This window comes from Dioscorea cayenensis, chromosome 3 (genome assembly GCF_009730915.1).
Source record: "Dioscorea cayenensis subsp. rotundata cultivar TDr96_F1 chromosome 3, TDr96_F1_v2_PseudoChromosome.rev07_lg8_w22 25.fasta, whole genome shotgun sequence".
Classification (NCBI taxonomy): domain Eukaryota; kingdom Viridiplantae; phylum Streptophyta; class Magnoliopsida; order Dioscoreales; family Dioscoreaceae; genus Dioscorea; species Dioscorea cayenensis.
Window position 1 is genome coordinate 18119533 of NC_052473.1, and position 18077 is coordinate 18137609.

General features: G+C 32.9%; 3 protein-coding genes across 3 annotated transcripts; all 3 read left to right on the forward strand.

Annotated features, from left to right (window-relative positions):
* Positions 1–3328: 3328 nt before the first annotated feature.
* On the forward strand, positions 3329–7539 carry LOC120252934 (26S proteasome regulatory subunit 4 homolog A). Its single transcript, XM_039261136.1, has 6 exons — positions 3329–3876; positions 5329–5574; positions 5777–5946; positions 6042–6258; positions 6339–6479; positions 7122–7539. The coding sequence occupies exons 1-6, from the start codon at positions 3397–3399 to the stop codon at positions 7203–7205; spliced, it is 1338 nt and encodes a 445-aa protein (XP_039117070.1). The 5' UTR covers positions 3329–3396; the 3' UTR covers positions 7206–7539.
* A 1071-nt stretch (positions 7540–8610) lies between these two features.
* Positions 8611–10375, forward strand: LOC120256973 (probable receptor-like serine/threonine-protein kinase At5g57670). Its single transcript, XM_039264624.1, has 7 exons — positions 8611–8860; positions 8948–9202; positions 9280–9437; positions 9512–9594; positions 9697–9832; positions 9911–10060; positions 10125–10375. The coding sequence occupies exons 1-7, from the start codon at positions 8626–8628 to the stop codon at positions 10266–10268; spliced, it is 1161 nt and encodes a 386-aa protein (XP_039120558.1). The 5' UTR covers positions 8611–8625; the 3' UTR covers positions 10269–10375.
* A 3744-nt stretch (positions 10376–14119) lies between these two features.
* On the forward strand, positions 14120–17988 carry LOC120282136 (vacuolar protein sorting-associated protein 60.2-like). Its single transcript, XM_039288891.1, has 7 exons — positions 14120–14278; positions 15693–15844; positions 16677–16770; positions 16859–16930; positions 17055–17166; positions 17320–17480; positions 17712–17988. Exons 1-7 carry the CDS (start codon positions 14210–14212, stop codon positions 17763–17765), a joined length of 714 nt encoding a protein of 237 aa, XP_039144825.1. The 5' UTR covers positions 14120–14209; the 3' UTR covers positions 17766–17988.
* Positions 17989–18077: the final 89 nt, after the last annotated feature.

Sequence of the window (18077 nt, forward strand, 5' to 3'; positions counted from 1 at the left end):
TATGTTTATTAAGAAAGGTGCTCCATTAAATAGATTAAGAAAAAAAAATACATTAATATACCATAAGAAATACCACTTATGTACTAAACTAAAAACTTAGATGAGAATTGTGGTGATTATTTAATTAAAAAATAAATGTTTTCATACTATTTTAAATTTAATTAATAAATTAAATGATAAACAACAAGATTTGATACAAAATATAAAAAAAATAAATTATTTAAGTGGTTTCGAGTTAGAATTATTATGTGTAATTATTATGTAAACAAAAATAACACTAACCCACTCCATTGATTCAGGAGTAATCTACTCCTTCCTGCAGCTCGGACTGTCCTGTGACTCCAGACGGATCTCTTCACTTTCCCAGCTGCTTTATTTGTTTATTTGTATTTTTTTTTCTGAGTTCTTCACTGCTGGTGAGAACTCTTTACTTTGTTTACCTCGTGAGTCGTACTTTCGAGCTTTTGCTCTTCTTTTTCAATAAAGTATTGGTTTATCCACTTTTATTAAAAAATAAAAATAAAAATAACACTAACCTGAAAAAAAAATCTATCATTGTTATAACATTCTCACTAAACTGCAGATAGATTTGTTTAAAGTGTGTGGTTCCTATAAAATCCATGGGTCAAAATTATAAAATTAAAAAGAAAACTAAAAAATTAAACCAATAATTGTGGATAATGAAATAACAATGGCTATAGCAAAGATTTTAAAAAAGAAATGCTAATATTTTGTTTTTAGTGGTTGTGATACAGTCAATGTAATTAAAAGGCAAGACATTGAAACATAAATTGGAGTTCTTAGTTTTTGTCAAACCACTTGACAGAATGAAACATTTAACTGTTTCAATAATTAATTAATCAATTAATTATTGCAAAGCTGATAAGAATGAAAAAACATTGTGGAATTGGAATCATCTTCTGAATTTATCTGTTTGGATTAATACAATTCCATCAATTATAAGTTTGTCATGATTTAGACCCAATTGCTGATCTATTAACAATGATTTTCTTTTCTTTTCTTTTTTCTTCTTATAAGTTTTATTTTCCATTAAAATACAATTGAAATATTTTAATTGATAGGAAAATGTTAATTGTGTGAAATTATTACAATCAATAAATTTGGGGGAATTATGTCAATGATAGTTTGAATATCTATCAATTCACATAATTGGAATTTATAAAGTTGTGCAAAAAAGCGAATTAATGGAAAGGCTTTTATTTTCTTTAAATAAATGAAAGGATTTTTAAGAAAGCAAAATCTAGAATTGGTGAATAATACTGAATTAATTACAACAATTATTTGTAAGATAACATTATTAGATGGAGAACTTTACAAACAATCAAAGATTCAAAAGTTCCTTTAATCATACAAATTCATGATTTAAACAAAAAGGTTTGGGCATGATTTAGAGAGTGTGTGTGTGTGTTTTTTTTTCTCTCTCTTTTTTCATTATGCAATATTATTAAAAAATATTAAAAAATAAAAAAATCAAGGGGAAATAATTAAGGTTTTATTATGTATATATACATACATTTCGATGATTTTTTTCAAGTAATATAGAGATGAATTAAAGATTATTTACCATTGAAAGAAGTTCGGTTTTTTTAATTTTTTATTTTTTGTAATCACACAACATGATATTGGATAATTTTAAATTAATAATCAAGCTAGACAAAATGCAAAAGGTTGGGAAAGCTAATTTCAATGCAAATGGACAAAAAATTGAACTAATCCACCTTAATATCCTACATTCATTGGCAACCTTTTTTGAATTTTTCAGTAAAAATAATTTGATGTTTTGTTCTTTGATTTCATTTCACGTGTAGAATCAAAGAAAACATTGTTTGTTATACCTTTTTGTATTAAAAAATAAAATTTAAGTCTCTTTCAATTGTTCCTTGTTCTTATGAATCACTGAATTGTCAACAAACTCCATGAAAATGTTGATGTTGACTTGGCCTGCAGAAAAAAAAAAAAAAAAGATTTGGTATGTAGCCATTGACCGAAAATTCGAAGTTTAGTCAGTGATAATAATGTTATCTCGCTTTCGATAAATCTCTATACTTACGTTTCAAGTATTATCGAAAGTTCATACAAAGTTATAAATTGTTCAAACAACAAAAAATTAATGAAGAAAGTGTATCAAATTCCTTAAAGTATCAGTATTTTTTTTTTCTGCTATTCAAACTCTTGAATTTATTAATACATAACAAACCAATTCTTGATATCAGCATGAATTCCTCATATGCCATTCTATCTAGTTTTCTTTAATCTCTATTTAAATTACTTAAAAATAAGAATGCTATTTGCATTGAATTCACTAAAGTATCGGTACTTTTCTCTAAAGTATCAGTTACTTCTCTTTTCTGCTGTTCAAAATGATACACAGAAACAGAATGCATTCCTTGATATATATATATATATATATATTAGAATCCAAATTTGAATAAATTTAAAAAAAAGAAGCTACATTGAAAGTGGTCATAAAAAAAATAGACAAAACAAAACACTTGTAAGCAAGATGATTAAGCCCTGAAAACAAGATAAACATCAAAGAAAAACATCAGTGTTTCATGGCCACTATTAAAAAGGACAAAAAGATCAAACTCATTTCTCCACAAGATGATTAGAGGAACAACATTGTCTCCAACTTTGAAGATTGTTTTGCCACTTGGAAACAATGTTTATGACCAATTCCACCATTAATGGGAAACAACAAGGTTCTTCCAACAAGACAAAAGACTTTGCATTGGATGTGTCATCTTCCAACCATTAACTTTGATATTCAATTAATTAAACAAAACAACATGTTATTCATTGAGTTAACAAACATGTTTAGATATTAACCAACATGATCCTATTGATTTCCATTCACATTGTTAAATAAATTCAAAACAAATAGGCACTAGAAAAATTAAAATAATAGATTGCTTCCTCAATGGGAACAGGTTCAAACATTTGCATTTCAATGGAAATTTCCTAACAAACAGGAAAGAACATGTATGCATATATATAATATATTAATATCACTTTGCTTCATTAATTTGCATAAAAATTAGAGATCTTTCAGTTTGAGATAAGGTCTAATGTAAGTAATTAATTTATAAAGAAAAGAAGGATTTTATTGAATAGAATGCATGAGGTTTTAAATTAAAAAAGAATAGAGGGTTTATCTGCAAAAATCTAAATTTGACCCGTTAACCTTTGCCGACCCGTTAGCAGCTCTCCGGGTTTGGGTATAAAGATCATAGAATCCGAACCCGTTAACAGCTCAACGTTAACGGGTTTATGGGTATAAGAACATAAGATCCGACCCGTTTATAGCCCATTCGCTGCTCATCATCTCTTCTTCTCGAATCCCAAATCGAAACCCTAGTTCTCTGATCGGAAGCCATGGGGCAAGGAACGCCGGGAGGGATGGGGAGGCAAGGGCTCCCCGGAGAGAGGAAGCAGGATGGAGATAAGAAGGAGAAGAAGTTCGAGCCTGCAGCGCCGCCGAGCCGTGTTGGTCGCCGGCAGCGTAAGCAGAAAGGGCCTGAGGCGGCGGCTCGGTTGCCTACGGTGACCCCGCTGACCAAGTGCAAGCTTCGGTTGCTGAAGCTGGAGCGGATCAAAGATTATCTTCTAATGGAGGAGGAGTTCGTGGCTAGTCAGGAGCGATTGAAGCCCCATGAGGATAAGAATGAGGAAGATCGGTCGAAGGTGGACGATCTACGGGGTTCTCCGATGAGTGTTGGGAATTTGGAGGAGCTTATTGATGAGAACCATGCTATTGTTTCCAGCTCGGTCGGGCCGGAGTACTATGTTAGCATCCTCTCTTTTGTTGATAAAGATCAGCTTGAACCTGGTTGCGCGATTCTCATGCACAACAAGGTGATATCTTTCAAATTGATTTCTAAAATTTTATGGTTTTGATTGATTTTATTGGAGTGAGTTGAATTTTACTAGATTTTGCACTGATTGATCTTGTCTTCAAATTGTGGGGAGAATGGCTGGGCTTTGGGACTTTAATTATATGAGGAATTAAGTATTGGTTAGGGTTTGGATTTTGAAGAAGCTTCAATTTTTCATTGGTAAGATCTTTGGTAGCTATAGGTGACAGAGATATGTTGACCAGGTAATCCTCTGGTAAGTGCCAAAGAATCTTATCGGCATTCTCTACAGGAGATATTATTTAGAAAATGACTGAAGTGGGACAAGGAATAGACTCGTGTCAATGACTTGTTTATGGTTTTTATAAGCTCATATTTATATTTCGTTCTATAATCAACAACTTTTCTCCTTACAATCAATCTGTATTGAAGCTTAATGCTGAATGGCCATCTTTTCTTCTATTGTCTAATACATATTGTTGGTAGCGTCCCTCCATTTGTTGTGTTGTTGCTTTGAATTGTTACAGATTGTTTGTAAGAGTCACAGTTGATTTGTTTAGCCTTCACTGCAGTTTTGAATTGGAGCCATTTTCCTGTTAATATTGTTAAGCCAATGAAACTTATTTGCCTCATAGGTGCCGTGCATTGTGCCATCTTCACATTAGGAGTTGTCTTCTTTGTTGAGTGCCTGTAATTTAGATCTTTGGAGAGCTCTATAATATATGAACATGGTATGACCAAGGAATATATCTTTTAAGTAGTTTGTTATCTCAATTGCGCTTGTCTTTTTTTAATTGGATATGTTTTCAAATCTTAAAAGCATTGCCAATTAAAGAAGATATGATGCTCCAAAGGGTAGCCTTGAGAGTATCCTTATGGTTTCCACCTTTGAGTCATAGATTGACAAGAAAATGGCCTATCCTGCCATTTGTAGGACCTGAGAATCATGGATTTGAGATGAGTAAACAACCTATTGCCAGCACCCCCATGCAATGGCTTGATTGAGTAAACACAAGAGCGCTCAAGAGGGCGCTCACTAGTATCGACATTGTGTTAGTTTGGTTGTATTATATGGGTGCATGGGTATGTTGCTGTATATTGGAAATAGTTCTTTCAAGTACTTTTTATATTACTGTCCTAAAATGGGTTTTAGGCAGCCACATATGCAGGGCTGCCTGACTGCATGAGTGAATGCACCAGCAAATGTGGTTCCTGGCATACTGAAATACTGGAAACATGACAGAAGTGTTTCATTGTCAGATTTGTCTGTTTTATGAATTAAATATATTTTACAATTATAATTTCTATCTTCTTATCAATCATTGGGTCTTGTTCTGATATTTAATATCTATTGGTTTAAACTTAGTCAACGTAAGTTTGTCACTAAAGTATAAATTCTTTTTTTTTTAGTTAATTAATATTCCTTTTGTAATAATTTCTTTTTTTCTTCCAGGTCCTTTCGGTTGTTGGCCTTTTGCAAGATGAAGTCGACCCAATGGTCTCTGTTATGAAGGTTGAAAAAGCTCCTTTGGAGTCTTACGCTGATATTGGTGGCTTGGATGCACAAATTCAAGAAATCAAGGAAGCGGTTGAGCTTCCTTTGACCCATCCTGAGCTGTATGAAGACATTGGTATTAAGCCCCCGAAGGGAGTCATACTTTATGGGGAACCTGGTACTGGGAAAACTTTGCTTGCAAAGGTCAGCTTCTTTTCAAGTGCATATTTTTGCCACCACTTTTTTTTTTTTCTGTTTGTTTGCTATTCCTTGTGTGTGAGAAGAAGTTGTCACGTTAATCTGTTGTCTTCTGAAAGTTGCTTTCTAGTTGAGATACCTTTTTGCTTGAATTTAATGCTCTTCTTAATTACATTGTGAATGTATTTGCTGATCTCATTTTTCCTAGGCGGTAGCAAACTCAACCTCGGCTACTTTCCTGAGAGTTGTTGGAAGTGAGTTGATTCAGAAGTATCTAGGTGATGGCCCCAAACTAGTCAGGGAACTTTTTAGGGTTGCTGATGATCTTTCTCCCTCTATAGTATTCATTGATGAAATAGACGCAGTGGGTACTAAAAGGTAAAAATAAAACCATTGCTTTACATGATTAAAAGTTTAGTATCCATTTGCATGCTACTCTGTAACACTATGGTCTCTAAGCGCTTTTCTTGTAGATATGATGCTCATTCTGGAGGAGAACGTGAAATACAACGAACTATGTTGGAGTTACTTAACCAGTTGGATGGTTTTGACTCAAGAGGTGATGTCAAGGTCATTCTAGCAACAAACAAAATTGAAAGCCTTGACCCTGCTTTGCTTCGACCTGGTCGAATTGACAGGAAGATCGAGTTTCCTCTTCCAGATATAAAGACAAGAAGAAGAATCTTTCAGGTCAACAATCATTTTTTCTTATGTTTAGTTGCTAATCATTGCTTTTTTACTTTACGCCACTTACTATTTTATCCATGCAGATACATACATCCCGAATGACTTTAGCCGAAGATGTCAATTTAGAAGAATTTGTTATGACCAAGGATGAATTCTCAGGTGCTGATATTAAAGCAATCTGTACTGAAGCCGGGTTGCTTGCTTTAAGGGAACGCAGAATGAAGGTAAAGCTGTTCAATGAACTTCTTTGTCATCCTGGTTGCATGTTTAAGATTGCTAAGATTGTTCTGTTGGATCATTAAGTCATATATGTTAGTGTATATACGCAATGGACACATTTGAATGTTGATTTTTCTTAATGGTGCCACTACTTTCTACTCTTTTTCTGTCTCATTGCTCTGGACTCTTTCCCAACATGTTCCTGGTGCTTTTTATCTAACATATGTGTGCATGTACGGACGAATGTAATTGGGTGTTAATAATAGGTTTTTCTTCATAGTTTACTTACATTGGTCTCTAACAAGCAGTTGACTTGAATACTTTAGATGACTGCTTCTTGAGAGTAATACTAAAAACCTCGTGTGTGCTATTGCATAGACGAAACATCAGAATAATGTGACAAACTTTACCAATGTTGTGCTGATTGTAGATCAGATGAAATATGGTCAACTTAATGTTATGAGGTTGTGATCCATATTGGGACTCTTTCTAGTTCAGGTGCTATTGATGTTGTGTTTGACAAATTAATATGCTAATTAACTTGGAATCCCACTCTAGAACAAATTTAATCTGTGTTATTAACAGCATTCAATAACCAACAATCTTCAGTGCATTTCCCATTTTTAATCAACCAGTGTTTGTTTCAGGTAACCCATGCAGACTTCAAAAAGGCCAAGGAGAAAGTCATGTTCAAGAAGAAGGAAGGTGTCCCAGAAGGACTCTACATGTGAGAAAAGGTGTCGATCCATCCCTGCAATTCTCACAACAAAGTTACAAAATTCCCTGGAAAGTTTCAAATCTCTGTAATCTTTTATGAATCAACAACTTAATTTTTCACACTGTTTTATATTTTCTCTAGATATTCTGGCAGCCAAACATTAGACACCATCATATATAAATATTTATAGGGTTAATAAGCCTATGAGCTTGCAATATCTTGCAGTATTTTATCATTATGTCAGTGCACAAGTTATCACTCACCTTCACTTAGAATCACAGCTTTGTATCTGTTTTCTGAAGACTTAAATTACTATCTATGAGCACTTTCTCAGGAGATTTATGTCATGGTTGTTATGGTTATTCTTTCTGTTAATTAATTAATTGAATTCACAACTCTCTTTTGTTTTAAAAGGGATTTGGTTAGTGTGTGTAATTATTTTTTTTTTCCTTTTAGAAATTTCTCATGTTTGTGAAGGTCTACTAAAGTTTACCATATTATACTCTTAATGTGTGTGTTTTTTAAAATAATAGGTATATTGATGTTCTTTGTATAACAGATGTATGTTTATGCTCAAGGGTATCTATACTGTTGGATACAAACATATATTATTTTCTTATTATATGTATGATATAACAAGAAACAAAAAGATCAAGATCTTCATATAAATAAATTATATTTATGGAGAAAAATCAAAATGTTATTTTTTGTTGAAATTTGTTCCAAATACAGAATTACTAACACAAGTTGCAATTAGCTGTTCATCTTCAATTTCTGTTAGTTTTATGTATGTAACATTTATAATATATTTTTTTTCTTTCATTAATTCAAGTTGGAATAATCCTCTGAACTTCTAACCAAATTTTCTCCCCTTTCTTTAATCCACACTATTTTGCCTCTTTATACACTACTCTGTACTATATAAGAGGCGAATACACTGATCAAGTATTTTATTTATTTTTGACAAATGAGATAAGTGCAATAATCAGGGTGTGCACATAGTCAAAAATTGATCGTCATATTCTTTTTAAATTAAGATTTACAATAGAAGTTTCTTTCATTAATCCTTGTAGCCGGTTTTCTAATCAAAATATTCTATTAATCCTTCTTGTTTTTTAAATTAAGAGGGCATTGGACTTGAACAACAAAGTCCTCTATTCTTTCCCTTGAAAAGAGAAATATTCCTGGGAGTCGGAGAAAAGTGAAAACCTTTCTCTTATCTCTAACTCTAAACAATGAGAAAGACATAGTAAGCACAAAAGCTAAGCATGAGCACTATTTTTCTATTACTCTATTCAATCTTTCAATTAAATATTGCATTATTAGAAAAACTATAATTTAACATTGAAGAGACAAATATAACCAAAGAAACAAGTTCATTATACAAAGAGAAGCAAACACTCTTCTTCTCCAAAGGATTCTAACAGCTTTGAATGCATCTCTTGAGTCTAAGAAAGATATCCATCTCCATTAGAATGAGAAGAAGAAGAAGAAGAACAACAACAATAGCAACAGATGAAGAAGCTTCAAACAACAATGAAGAAGATTCACATGCATCTTCCACTCCAGTCCATGAGCTCAAAACAAACTTGAATCCTTCTTACAAACCAACTTGGAAATGCTTCTCTTATGAAGAAATCAACCATGCAACAAATGGCTTCAACCAAGGTTTGTAAACATTGCAAGTCTTTCTTTCTACCAAAAAAAAAATGTTTAAGTTTTTCTTGACAACTTTGGAATATTGAGTTGTGACAGAAAACTTAGTAGGAAGAGGAGGATATGCAGAGGTGTACAAAGGAGTGCTTGACGATGACCGGAATATCGCTGTAAAACGGCTGACAAGAGCATCTACTGAAGAGCAGAAGGTGAAGGAGTTCTTGAAAGAGCTCGGCATTGTGAGCCATGTTCAGCATCCCAATGTCTCTGCACTCTTAGGCTGTTGCATTGAACATGAGCTTTATCTCATCTTCGAGTTATCTTCCAATGGTTCAGTCTCTTCTCACCTTCATGGTAATCAAAACAATCACCAAAAACAAAAGATAGATGAACAATAGAAACATTTGAATTATTGTCTTGAATTTCGACAGATAAGAACTTAGCTCCAATGGCCTGGAAAGTGAGGTATAAGATCGCTGTCGGTGCAGCCCGGGGACTTCATTATCTGCACAGAGGATGCCAGAGAAAGATCATTCATAGAGACATCAAAGCATCAAACATACTTTTGACATCAAACTTTGAACCTCAGGTATATATCTGTTAATTTAAAGCACAAATAATTTTATAAGCAGTGCAAACATTTGAGTCTTTGTGATGATATAGATTTCAGACTTTGGATTGGCAAGATGGCTTCCTGCAGAGCAGGATCACTGTTATATTGCAGAACCAATAGAAGGAACATTTGGGTTGGAATTAAAACTCTTAAATTTGATACTGAACTTAATTCATAGAATTTATTTATCATAGATTGCATAATGAATTTGCAAACTCAAATACGAGAAATGTAGATGCTTGGCACCGGAGTATTTTACACATGGTATCATCGACGCGAAGACGGATGTGTTTGCATTTGGTGTCTTCCTGTTAGAGATAATATCAGGCAGAAAACCGGTGGATGGGGCTCAGAAGAGCTTGCTAAGCTGGGTAAAATTGAGTCCATTACTATATTAGTTACGTTTAATGAATTCCATTTCCGGTTAAGTTCATGGTTTGTAATTTCAGGCGAAGCCTTATCTAAATGATGGTACTGTGGAAATGCTAGTTGATCTGAGATTCGGCGATGAATACGACATTGTAGAGCTGAAAAGGTTGGCCTTTGCCGCTTCTCTTTGCATCAGAACAGCCTCAACATGGCGCCCTTCCATGAATGAGGTACTATTACTAGTAGTTAGCCTAATGCATGCATTAATTGGTTTACTTACGGAAATGGTGGCAGGTGGTGGAGCTGATGGAGGATGGGGAGATACCGCCGACCTGCTGGACAATGACAGAAGAAAGAGAAGAAGGCGAAGACTTTCGTGGCTTTGATTATCTTGATGAATTTGATACACCATCATCTTCATCAGTGACAAGTTCTTAAGTGTATAATTAATCTTAGATAAGCCTTGCACTTGTATAATGTATGTCTTTTGAGGTTGAGTCAAAGGAATCTAACTTCAGTGCCAAAATGTGCAATGTTCTTTAATGTATCACATGGAGATGTGTATAAGAAAAGTGGGAAATGGACAAATTGTTTATGCCTAATTGTTATATGTATCATCATATATTTGTTATCATGGTATTGAGTGTAATGTAGCAGTTTGAGAAGAGAGAATAACAAAACATTAATATGAAAAGTAGAAGCAATAGACAAGTGACAGTGTGATTAACTTTCATGCAGAAAGTCGAATATTCAACTCCCTTTAAAAAAAAAATGAAAAAGAAATAAACTCATTTATCAAACTTTTCTGAAAAGCATCAACAAACTAATGCTTGACAGCAGGAATACCAACTCAGAAAAAAGAAATACTCCATAACAAGTCTCAAGCCATCATAAAATATAAAAACTAAGACTGATGATAAGAACAATCCAACAGATTGAAATTTAATATAGTACCTGCTCTGTTTTTGTTAATTTACAGGAGGGATTAATAGAAAGAAGGTCACATTAAAAGTATGTAAACCAAAATCTTAAAAAAAAAATGATCTAGCTCAGAAATTTTATTCATATTTATATGTTGAACTGGAATTACAAAATTTCATCATTCCAGAAAGAATTAAACACATAAAGGCAAAACTAATATATATATATAAATATAAAAAAAAAAGACAAACAAACAAATCTTGGAATGCTTTGAATCACTGGTTCTAAAAACATTCATTTACCAGTGAGAGCATAATCAAAAGCAAGCCAAAGCTTACCTGTAACTCTAAACCCCCAAACATAAACCACATGATGAGTAGGCTCCAATTTATTGTTCCTCACAAAGTTATACCAATCAGGACCAATAATCCTATGAGCCTTCAATGAACTATACCATTTCAGTATCATTGTCTTGTACTCTGTTCCACTCTCATCAATTACCATAACATTCAATTCATTTATCTCCTCCAATTCACTTCTTTCTTCCTCTGTCAAGTATGGTATCACAACTTGACGCATATCTTTTCTCGTCGGTAGCAACCTATTTTGCTGCCCGACTACATCGCTTATCGTCAGCACTTTTCTAAACAAATACTTCAAGTTCTCTCCGCCGTAATTCTCTATCGTCTTAACTATCCACTCCGGTGGCGGCCCTTCCCACCTCCATACTTCTTGATCATTATCATTATTATTATTATTATGATTGCCTTCATTCACTTGCTGTTCAGGCCTTCTTTCATCTTCATTCTGCAGTTGCTGTGGACGGCGCCTTTCGAGTTCATTCTGTTGTTGTTGTCGTTGTCGTCGAACTCTCTCTTCTACAATTTTGATCTTACTTTTATCCTTCTCCATACTCTGTTTAAAACTATTTAGTTTTATCTCTGTCATGCAAACTAAAACTTCGAGTTTCTTGTAAGGATCTTGAACATTCATGACTTCAAAGTTGGTTCTTCGTTTCCGAAACATTGGTCTTCTCTTCATATGAATTGGCAAAGGACTCAAATGAATCCTATTTTTACTAACCAAGAAATCACCACACTCCATCTCTTCTTCTTCACTTCTTGTGAACTAAATTTGCAGAGAAAGTGAAATGTGGAAGTATATTTAAAACAATGAATAAGGGAGAGGTTTAGTTGTATAGAGTTTGATTAAGAGTAGGAATTGGATTCATTATCAAACTTTGTTGAGTTTATCCTGACTTGTTAGATATTGAATTCTTGCCAAATTAGAATTAGATAATCATTATTTTTATTGTTAATTCTTAGCATATTGATAATCTTGAGGTAATTTTATGATAATAAAGTTGTTTAAGTATAGATAAACTTTATTTAATTTGGGTTCAAGATAATTTGCTGGCTTAATCGAGGATGTATTTTTTTTTTTTTTTTTTAAATTAGGATAGAAGAGAATTTTAAATTTAATATAGCCCGGTTTGAGCATGCTTTGTTTCTTGATTAGGATAGTATTAGGATAGTTTGGGGGAATAATAATTTAATTATTTATTTTTTTTTATTTGAAGATAACGACTGATTTCTAATAAATGTGATTTATTTATTTATTTTAAATTTTGAATGATGGATAATTAACCACTATTTTTTTTTAAAAAAAAAAACAATGATGGATGATTACGAAACTTCCCATTTTTAAGTTTTCCCCTCTTAATTTTGGAGGGAATCAAAGAATGTTTTGCAAATTTTGAATATAAACCCTTCAATTGTCTAGAATTGGATATATAAACCCGGTGCTTCAATAGTTTAATTTACATATATTTTGTTAACAAATTAATAATAATAACATTTTTTATAAAAATAAATAAATTATAACTCTATTAAATTAATAATAATAACATTTTAATTTAAGACATAGCCCTATAAAACATGGTCAAAAAGGCTTAACAAATCAACTATTTCAATTTTCAAAAATTATTTTCTTCTCGAATCTATGTACCATAATAATACTAGAAAGAGGGATGGTACAATTTTTTTTCCCGTAGCATGAAGCCATGAACAAGTCATTCATATATTTATGGTTTAATACTCGAATTGGTCCCTCTACTTTTTTCTCTCTTCTCTTTTAATCCCTGTACTTAGAAATACTCCCAACTAGTCCCTCTATTATTAAAAATTGACCCACTTAGTCCCTTTTATTCTTAAAAATGGAACAATAGTCCTTGAATTTTCAAGAGTAGAGAGACTAAATGAGAAGAAACTAAGGGTAGAGGGACTAAATGGGCCCATTTTCAAGAGTAGGGAGACTAGTTAGGAGCATTTCTAAGTAGAGAGACCAAAAAGAAAGAGAGAGAAAAATAGAGAGACCAATTTAGGTATTATACCTATAGTTATCCACTATACCTTAATTATGTTTCATAAGAGAATTGAATTTTGATCTTTAGTATAGTTAAATTCTGACAGAGTTATCAAGGAATATTTTTGTTTTCATATTTCATTATAAGATTATATATATATATATTAACAAAGTATGCACAAGCTATGGGTGATAAACGTGCAGTGCACAGACGTAGAGTTATTATTTCAATACACATATACTCTTATTTTGTGTGAGTTTAAACATTTTATATAGGGTATCCAGTGCTAATACATTAAGAAGGCATTATCTATTATAAGGCTACGAATGCCTGCATATTAGAAAAAGATAAAGATAGAAAGACACAGATACAAAAACTAATTCACATGTATATAAATAGTATAATAACAATATCTGTCATTACATGTGACATCCAAGCAGAATAGTTGTTGAGTGCTATTTATTTTTTATATTCTTCTTAAAGATTTATTTTCAAAGGTTGTGATTAACCCAACTACCATTCTGATAACAATTGAACGGTTCATGTTAAAAAAAACGTTATCTCACTATGCATGCAATGTCTAATTATTTATACTATTATTTATTCCATTTTTTCATTATTCATAGTATTGTTTATCTTATTACCTAAAAATACTATACATGTTTACTATTATATTTTATTCCAATTTTCATTTTTTATAGTACTATTTATCACAATGTTTAAAACTACTTTATATATTTACCGTTATATTTATTATTAATGAGGAGTGATAATTTACCGCAATTGGATTCAAATCCAACGCTGAAAGACAAACTTTCATAGAATAGAAATCCTTGAATATGAAACTTATATTTTGCTTATTTATATAATAATAATTATATATATATATATATATATATTATTTTTTTATTTAAAAAGTTCAATTAGAGAGCTCAAGCTTGGGTTAACACGTGACGTGACGCGGTTGGACCAAGTCATCGAATCAAGTCATAATAAAAAGTCGCAAAAAGACACCACCGCGCGGGATTCGGTTTCTTCTCGATTTCTCTTTCTCTCTCGGTTTCTCTCTCGAATTCGCGTTCGATCGGAGGAGATGAAGAGGGTTTTTGGTGCGAAGAAGAACAAGGATCCACCTCCCACCATCCAGGATGCCACCGATCGAGTATGCTTCTCCTTTTAATCCATGTCTTTGGTTCTTAGTTCTTTTTGGAATTTATTGATTTTTAATTGAATCTATTTCGTTATGCTTTTTATTGTTGGATTTCTCTTTGTTTTTGGATTATTTTATGGATTAAAGGAGATTATTTGTGTGTATTTGGGTTTAAATTGATGGTAGATTGAACTGGTGTTTTGGAATCAGGAATTAGGGTTTCTAAAAGGGAAAGACTTTGTGAATTTGTGATGATCTTATTTATAATTCAGCGAAACTTGATGATTGATTACAAAGCCGTAAAAAGAAGGGATTTTGCTTAATTTTATAGATGCAAGTTCTAATTTTTCCGTTCAATCATACATATTAGTGTTTGGCTGATAATAGTTTCTACTCCCCACTAGATATGAATCTCCATTGCTATAATTTACAGTATTATGAAAGCACAGTGAAGCATTCTTCTGGAATTGATTCTTTTTAGCAATTATAGGGTTTTTTTTAACTCTGGGTTTGTGCGCCTCATCATTCACTTATAAGGTATTTAGAGTTATAAGAGAATCAATTGGTCTATATCTCTTCTTCTAAGGAAGTGAAATCCTTTAGCTAGCTTGAGATCAGGGTGAACCATTTTCCCTTCTATTGTTTAAGAGATGCAACTTGCCTAGTAGTGTTGATGAATGAAGTTTGTAAATTGAATGGATTCTTTTTGGTAGTTATGCTATTTGCTTACATGCAACTGAATTGTTTTTTTTTTTTCTAATTTATTTCAAATGAAATAATAAATAAATTGAAGAAAAAAAATAGTTTTCTTTTGGAATGTCAAAGGAAAGTACAATTGGTTTGAATTTGGGAAATATTTGAGTATGGTGATACTTGATGAGTGGAATGGTTTCAATATTAGGTATCTGTTTACTGTTGATTCTAGGAGTTAGCTTATATAACTAAATCTTAAATTCAATTTTTTCCATCTTGGCCTGAAAGCACTACTATGATATGCATCCTCTTCCTTTGGGAGCTTGAACCTAGAATGGAGTTTTATATGTCGTCCATCCAGGCTATCTTTGATACGAGGCATTAAAGCTTGCTTGTCTAGTTATTTTGGTGATTTTACAATGACTATTTGTATCCAATTTTGAGGGTGCTTCATTCTATCCTTACAGTAGATTTTTTAATCCACTCATTTACAACAGTCTCTCCTACTTTCATTAGTAGTTCTTCCTTTCCATTTGCATGCATTTAGTATCCAGTTATATGTTTTCCTTTATAATTTGCTAGAATGTCAATTTTATCTTCATCTACACATTCTGGTATTCCTTCTTTAATTTTTTATCAATTATCAATATGTCAGTCCTTGACATGATTCTTCTTTGGAAGTTGGGAAGGTTTACTTCTTTCCCTGCCTCACTAATGGGGACATGATCTGCAGATAGGTAAAAGAGGTGATACCGTTGATGAAAAGATCAAAAAGCTTGATAATGAGCTTGCTAGATATAGGGAGCAGATTAAGAAGGCACGGCCGGGTCCTGCTCAAGAAGCACTGAAGGCTCGAGCAATGAGAGTTTTGAAGCAAAAACGGATGTGAGTGTTCTTTCTTCTTGTTATCTTCTACTTCCATTTAATTGTTTATTGCTCTAACAAGGACAATTAAGACTTGACCTCTCATCTATTATAGACTCTCAATTAGAGATGGTTTAATCGTATTGATTCATTGTGAGAGGTGTTGGTTTTGATGTAGATTCAAGGTTCAAACCTTTTATTATCTTACATCTGAAAAGAAATTTCATTTTCCTTGAACAGCTCAAACAACTCGAATTTAATTGTTTAATGTGGTTGTTGTTTCTGAGAAAAAGGATTTGCCGAGGGATGTAATTATGTAGCTATTACTGTAGGATTTTTAAATCCAAGCAATCATTTTATCAGGGCAGGTTTGGTCATGTTGGCAAAACAATGGCTTTTTAATCTTGTGACAAATGAAGTTTTTTATGATATGTTGTGTGCTTGGTTTAACCATCCATTTGACAACCATGTCTTGCTGATAAATCACTTGATTGGTTTTTATTTCTTATTGTTTTGGGCTCACATAACGTATCTTATGACTCAGGCCCTTTGATGATTATCTGAGGGCGCTCTAGCTACAGAGAACATGTTGATACTATTGTTGTTAATTTACATTGGAATGTATTTTTTCAAAAACCAATTCCTGCTTTCGGTAGCTTCACAAACATGGAGTATAATGTTGTTATTAGAAGAGTCATAGTCGAGGGCTGCTTCACATGCACTCGCACACACACAAACACTCATATCCATATCAACATAGCATGTCTCTTATGCAAATTATGTACACAGAGTTTGCTCAGGATTTTCTTCTTTGTATCTTTTCAAAGCTATTCCATATGACCTATTTTCTCAGGTATGAAGGACAACGAGACATGTTGTATAATCAAACCTTTAACCTTGACCAAGTAGCTTTCGCTGCAGAAGGAATAAAAGATGCTCAACAAACTGTATGTGATTTGGATTCTTTTGAAGGTTCTCAATTTGGCACAGGTTTTATTTCCCTGCTAATGATTTTTATAAATGTTGTCTTCTCAGATGTCTGCATTGAAGTCAGCAAATAAGGAACTAAAAGGAATGATGAAAACTGTGAAGATTCAAGACATAGATGTATGTTTGTTTGTTTCACACTGTTTATAATTTATTTTTGTCGTTTGAATTTTTTACTCGATTTTTTCTTTCAATTTAATTTGTGTACTTTTGACGGAGATTTGGCCTTGTATCATTTCCATAGAGCATGCAAGATGAAATGATGGATTTGATGGATGTGAGCACTGAGATTCAGGAATCTCTTGGTAGAAGTTATAATGTTCCTGATGACATTGATGAAGATGAACTTATGGGTGGTAAACAATACTATTTTTCTTATTTGACCCTTATTTTAAGACAATTTCCATACCTTTTAATATAGGCCATCTGCTGTCAATTAATATTTTCTCCAATGTCAATAGTCTATACATGCTTCTTAAAATCTTCTTCCATTTCGGCTTTTGATGCAGAGCTTGATGCTTTGGAGGCAGACATGGGAGCGGAAACTGAATCTGATTCAGTGCCTTCCTATCTCCAACCAGATAAGGAACCAGATTTAGATTCAGAACTCAGTTTGCCTACAGCACCGGTCGGACATTCTGCAGTTCCACCCAACCGACAATCTGCACAGGTATTAATCTGTCATTCTTCCTCATGAAACCCAAAACCCTTAAATGCTGAACTCATCCAACCTAAGGTTGTCCTCTAGAAATACAAAATAGTTAAGAACCCATGAACACTTTTAATCTGAACTTTGGTTATATTCATCTTCATGCTTGTCTCCTGCTATTGATATTTGGACTTAAAATTTATTGTTGTTTCGAAACTGACTCTCTAATCTGATCGAAATTATGTGATTCAGGCGGAAGATGAATTCGGTTTACCGGCTGTACCTAGGGCTTCTATACGTGGTTAGTCAGCAAGCTATCGATCAGTATCAAATTCATTTCTCATTGTGTGACTGTATATTTTAGAAAGCCGAAGATAATTCGGTTCTGTAGTTTGATAACAATACGAGCATCCTTTTGTTCCTTTCCATATTACCTGAAATTTGTTGGATGTTTTATGATGAACTCTAGTGTTTTTGTTTTGGTATTATTATGAACCAGCAAAAATTGATCTTGCTAGCTTTGGTGGAAGTGAAAATTTTATTGGAAATTTGCACATTTACCCCTAGAAACTATAATTTTGTATATATCTTCAAAAATTTGTGTAGATGCTCTGAAGA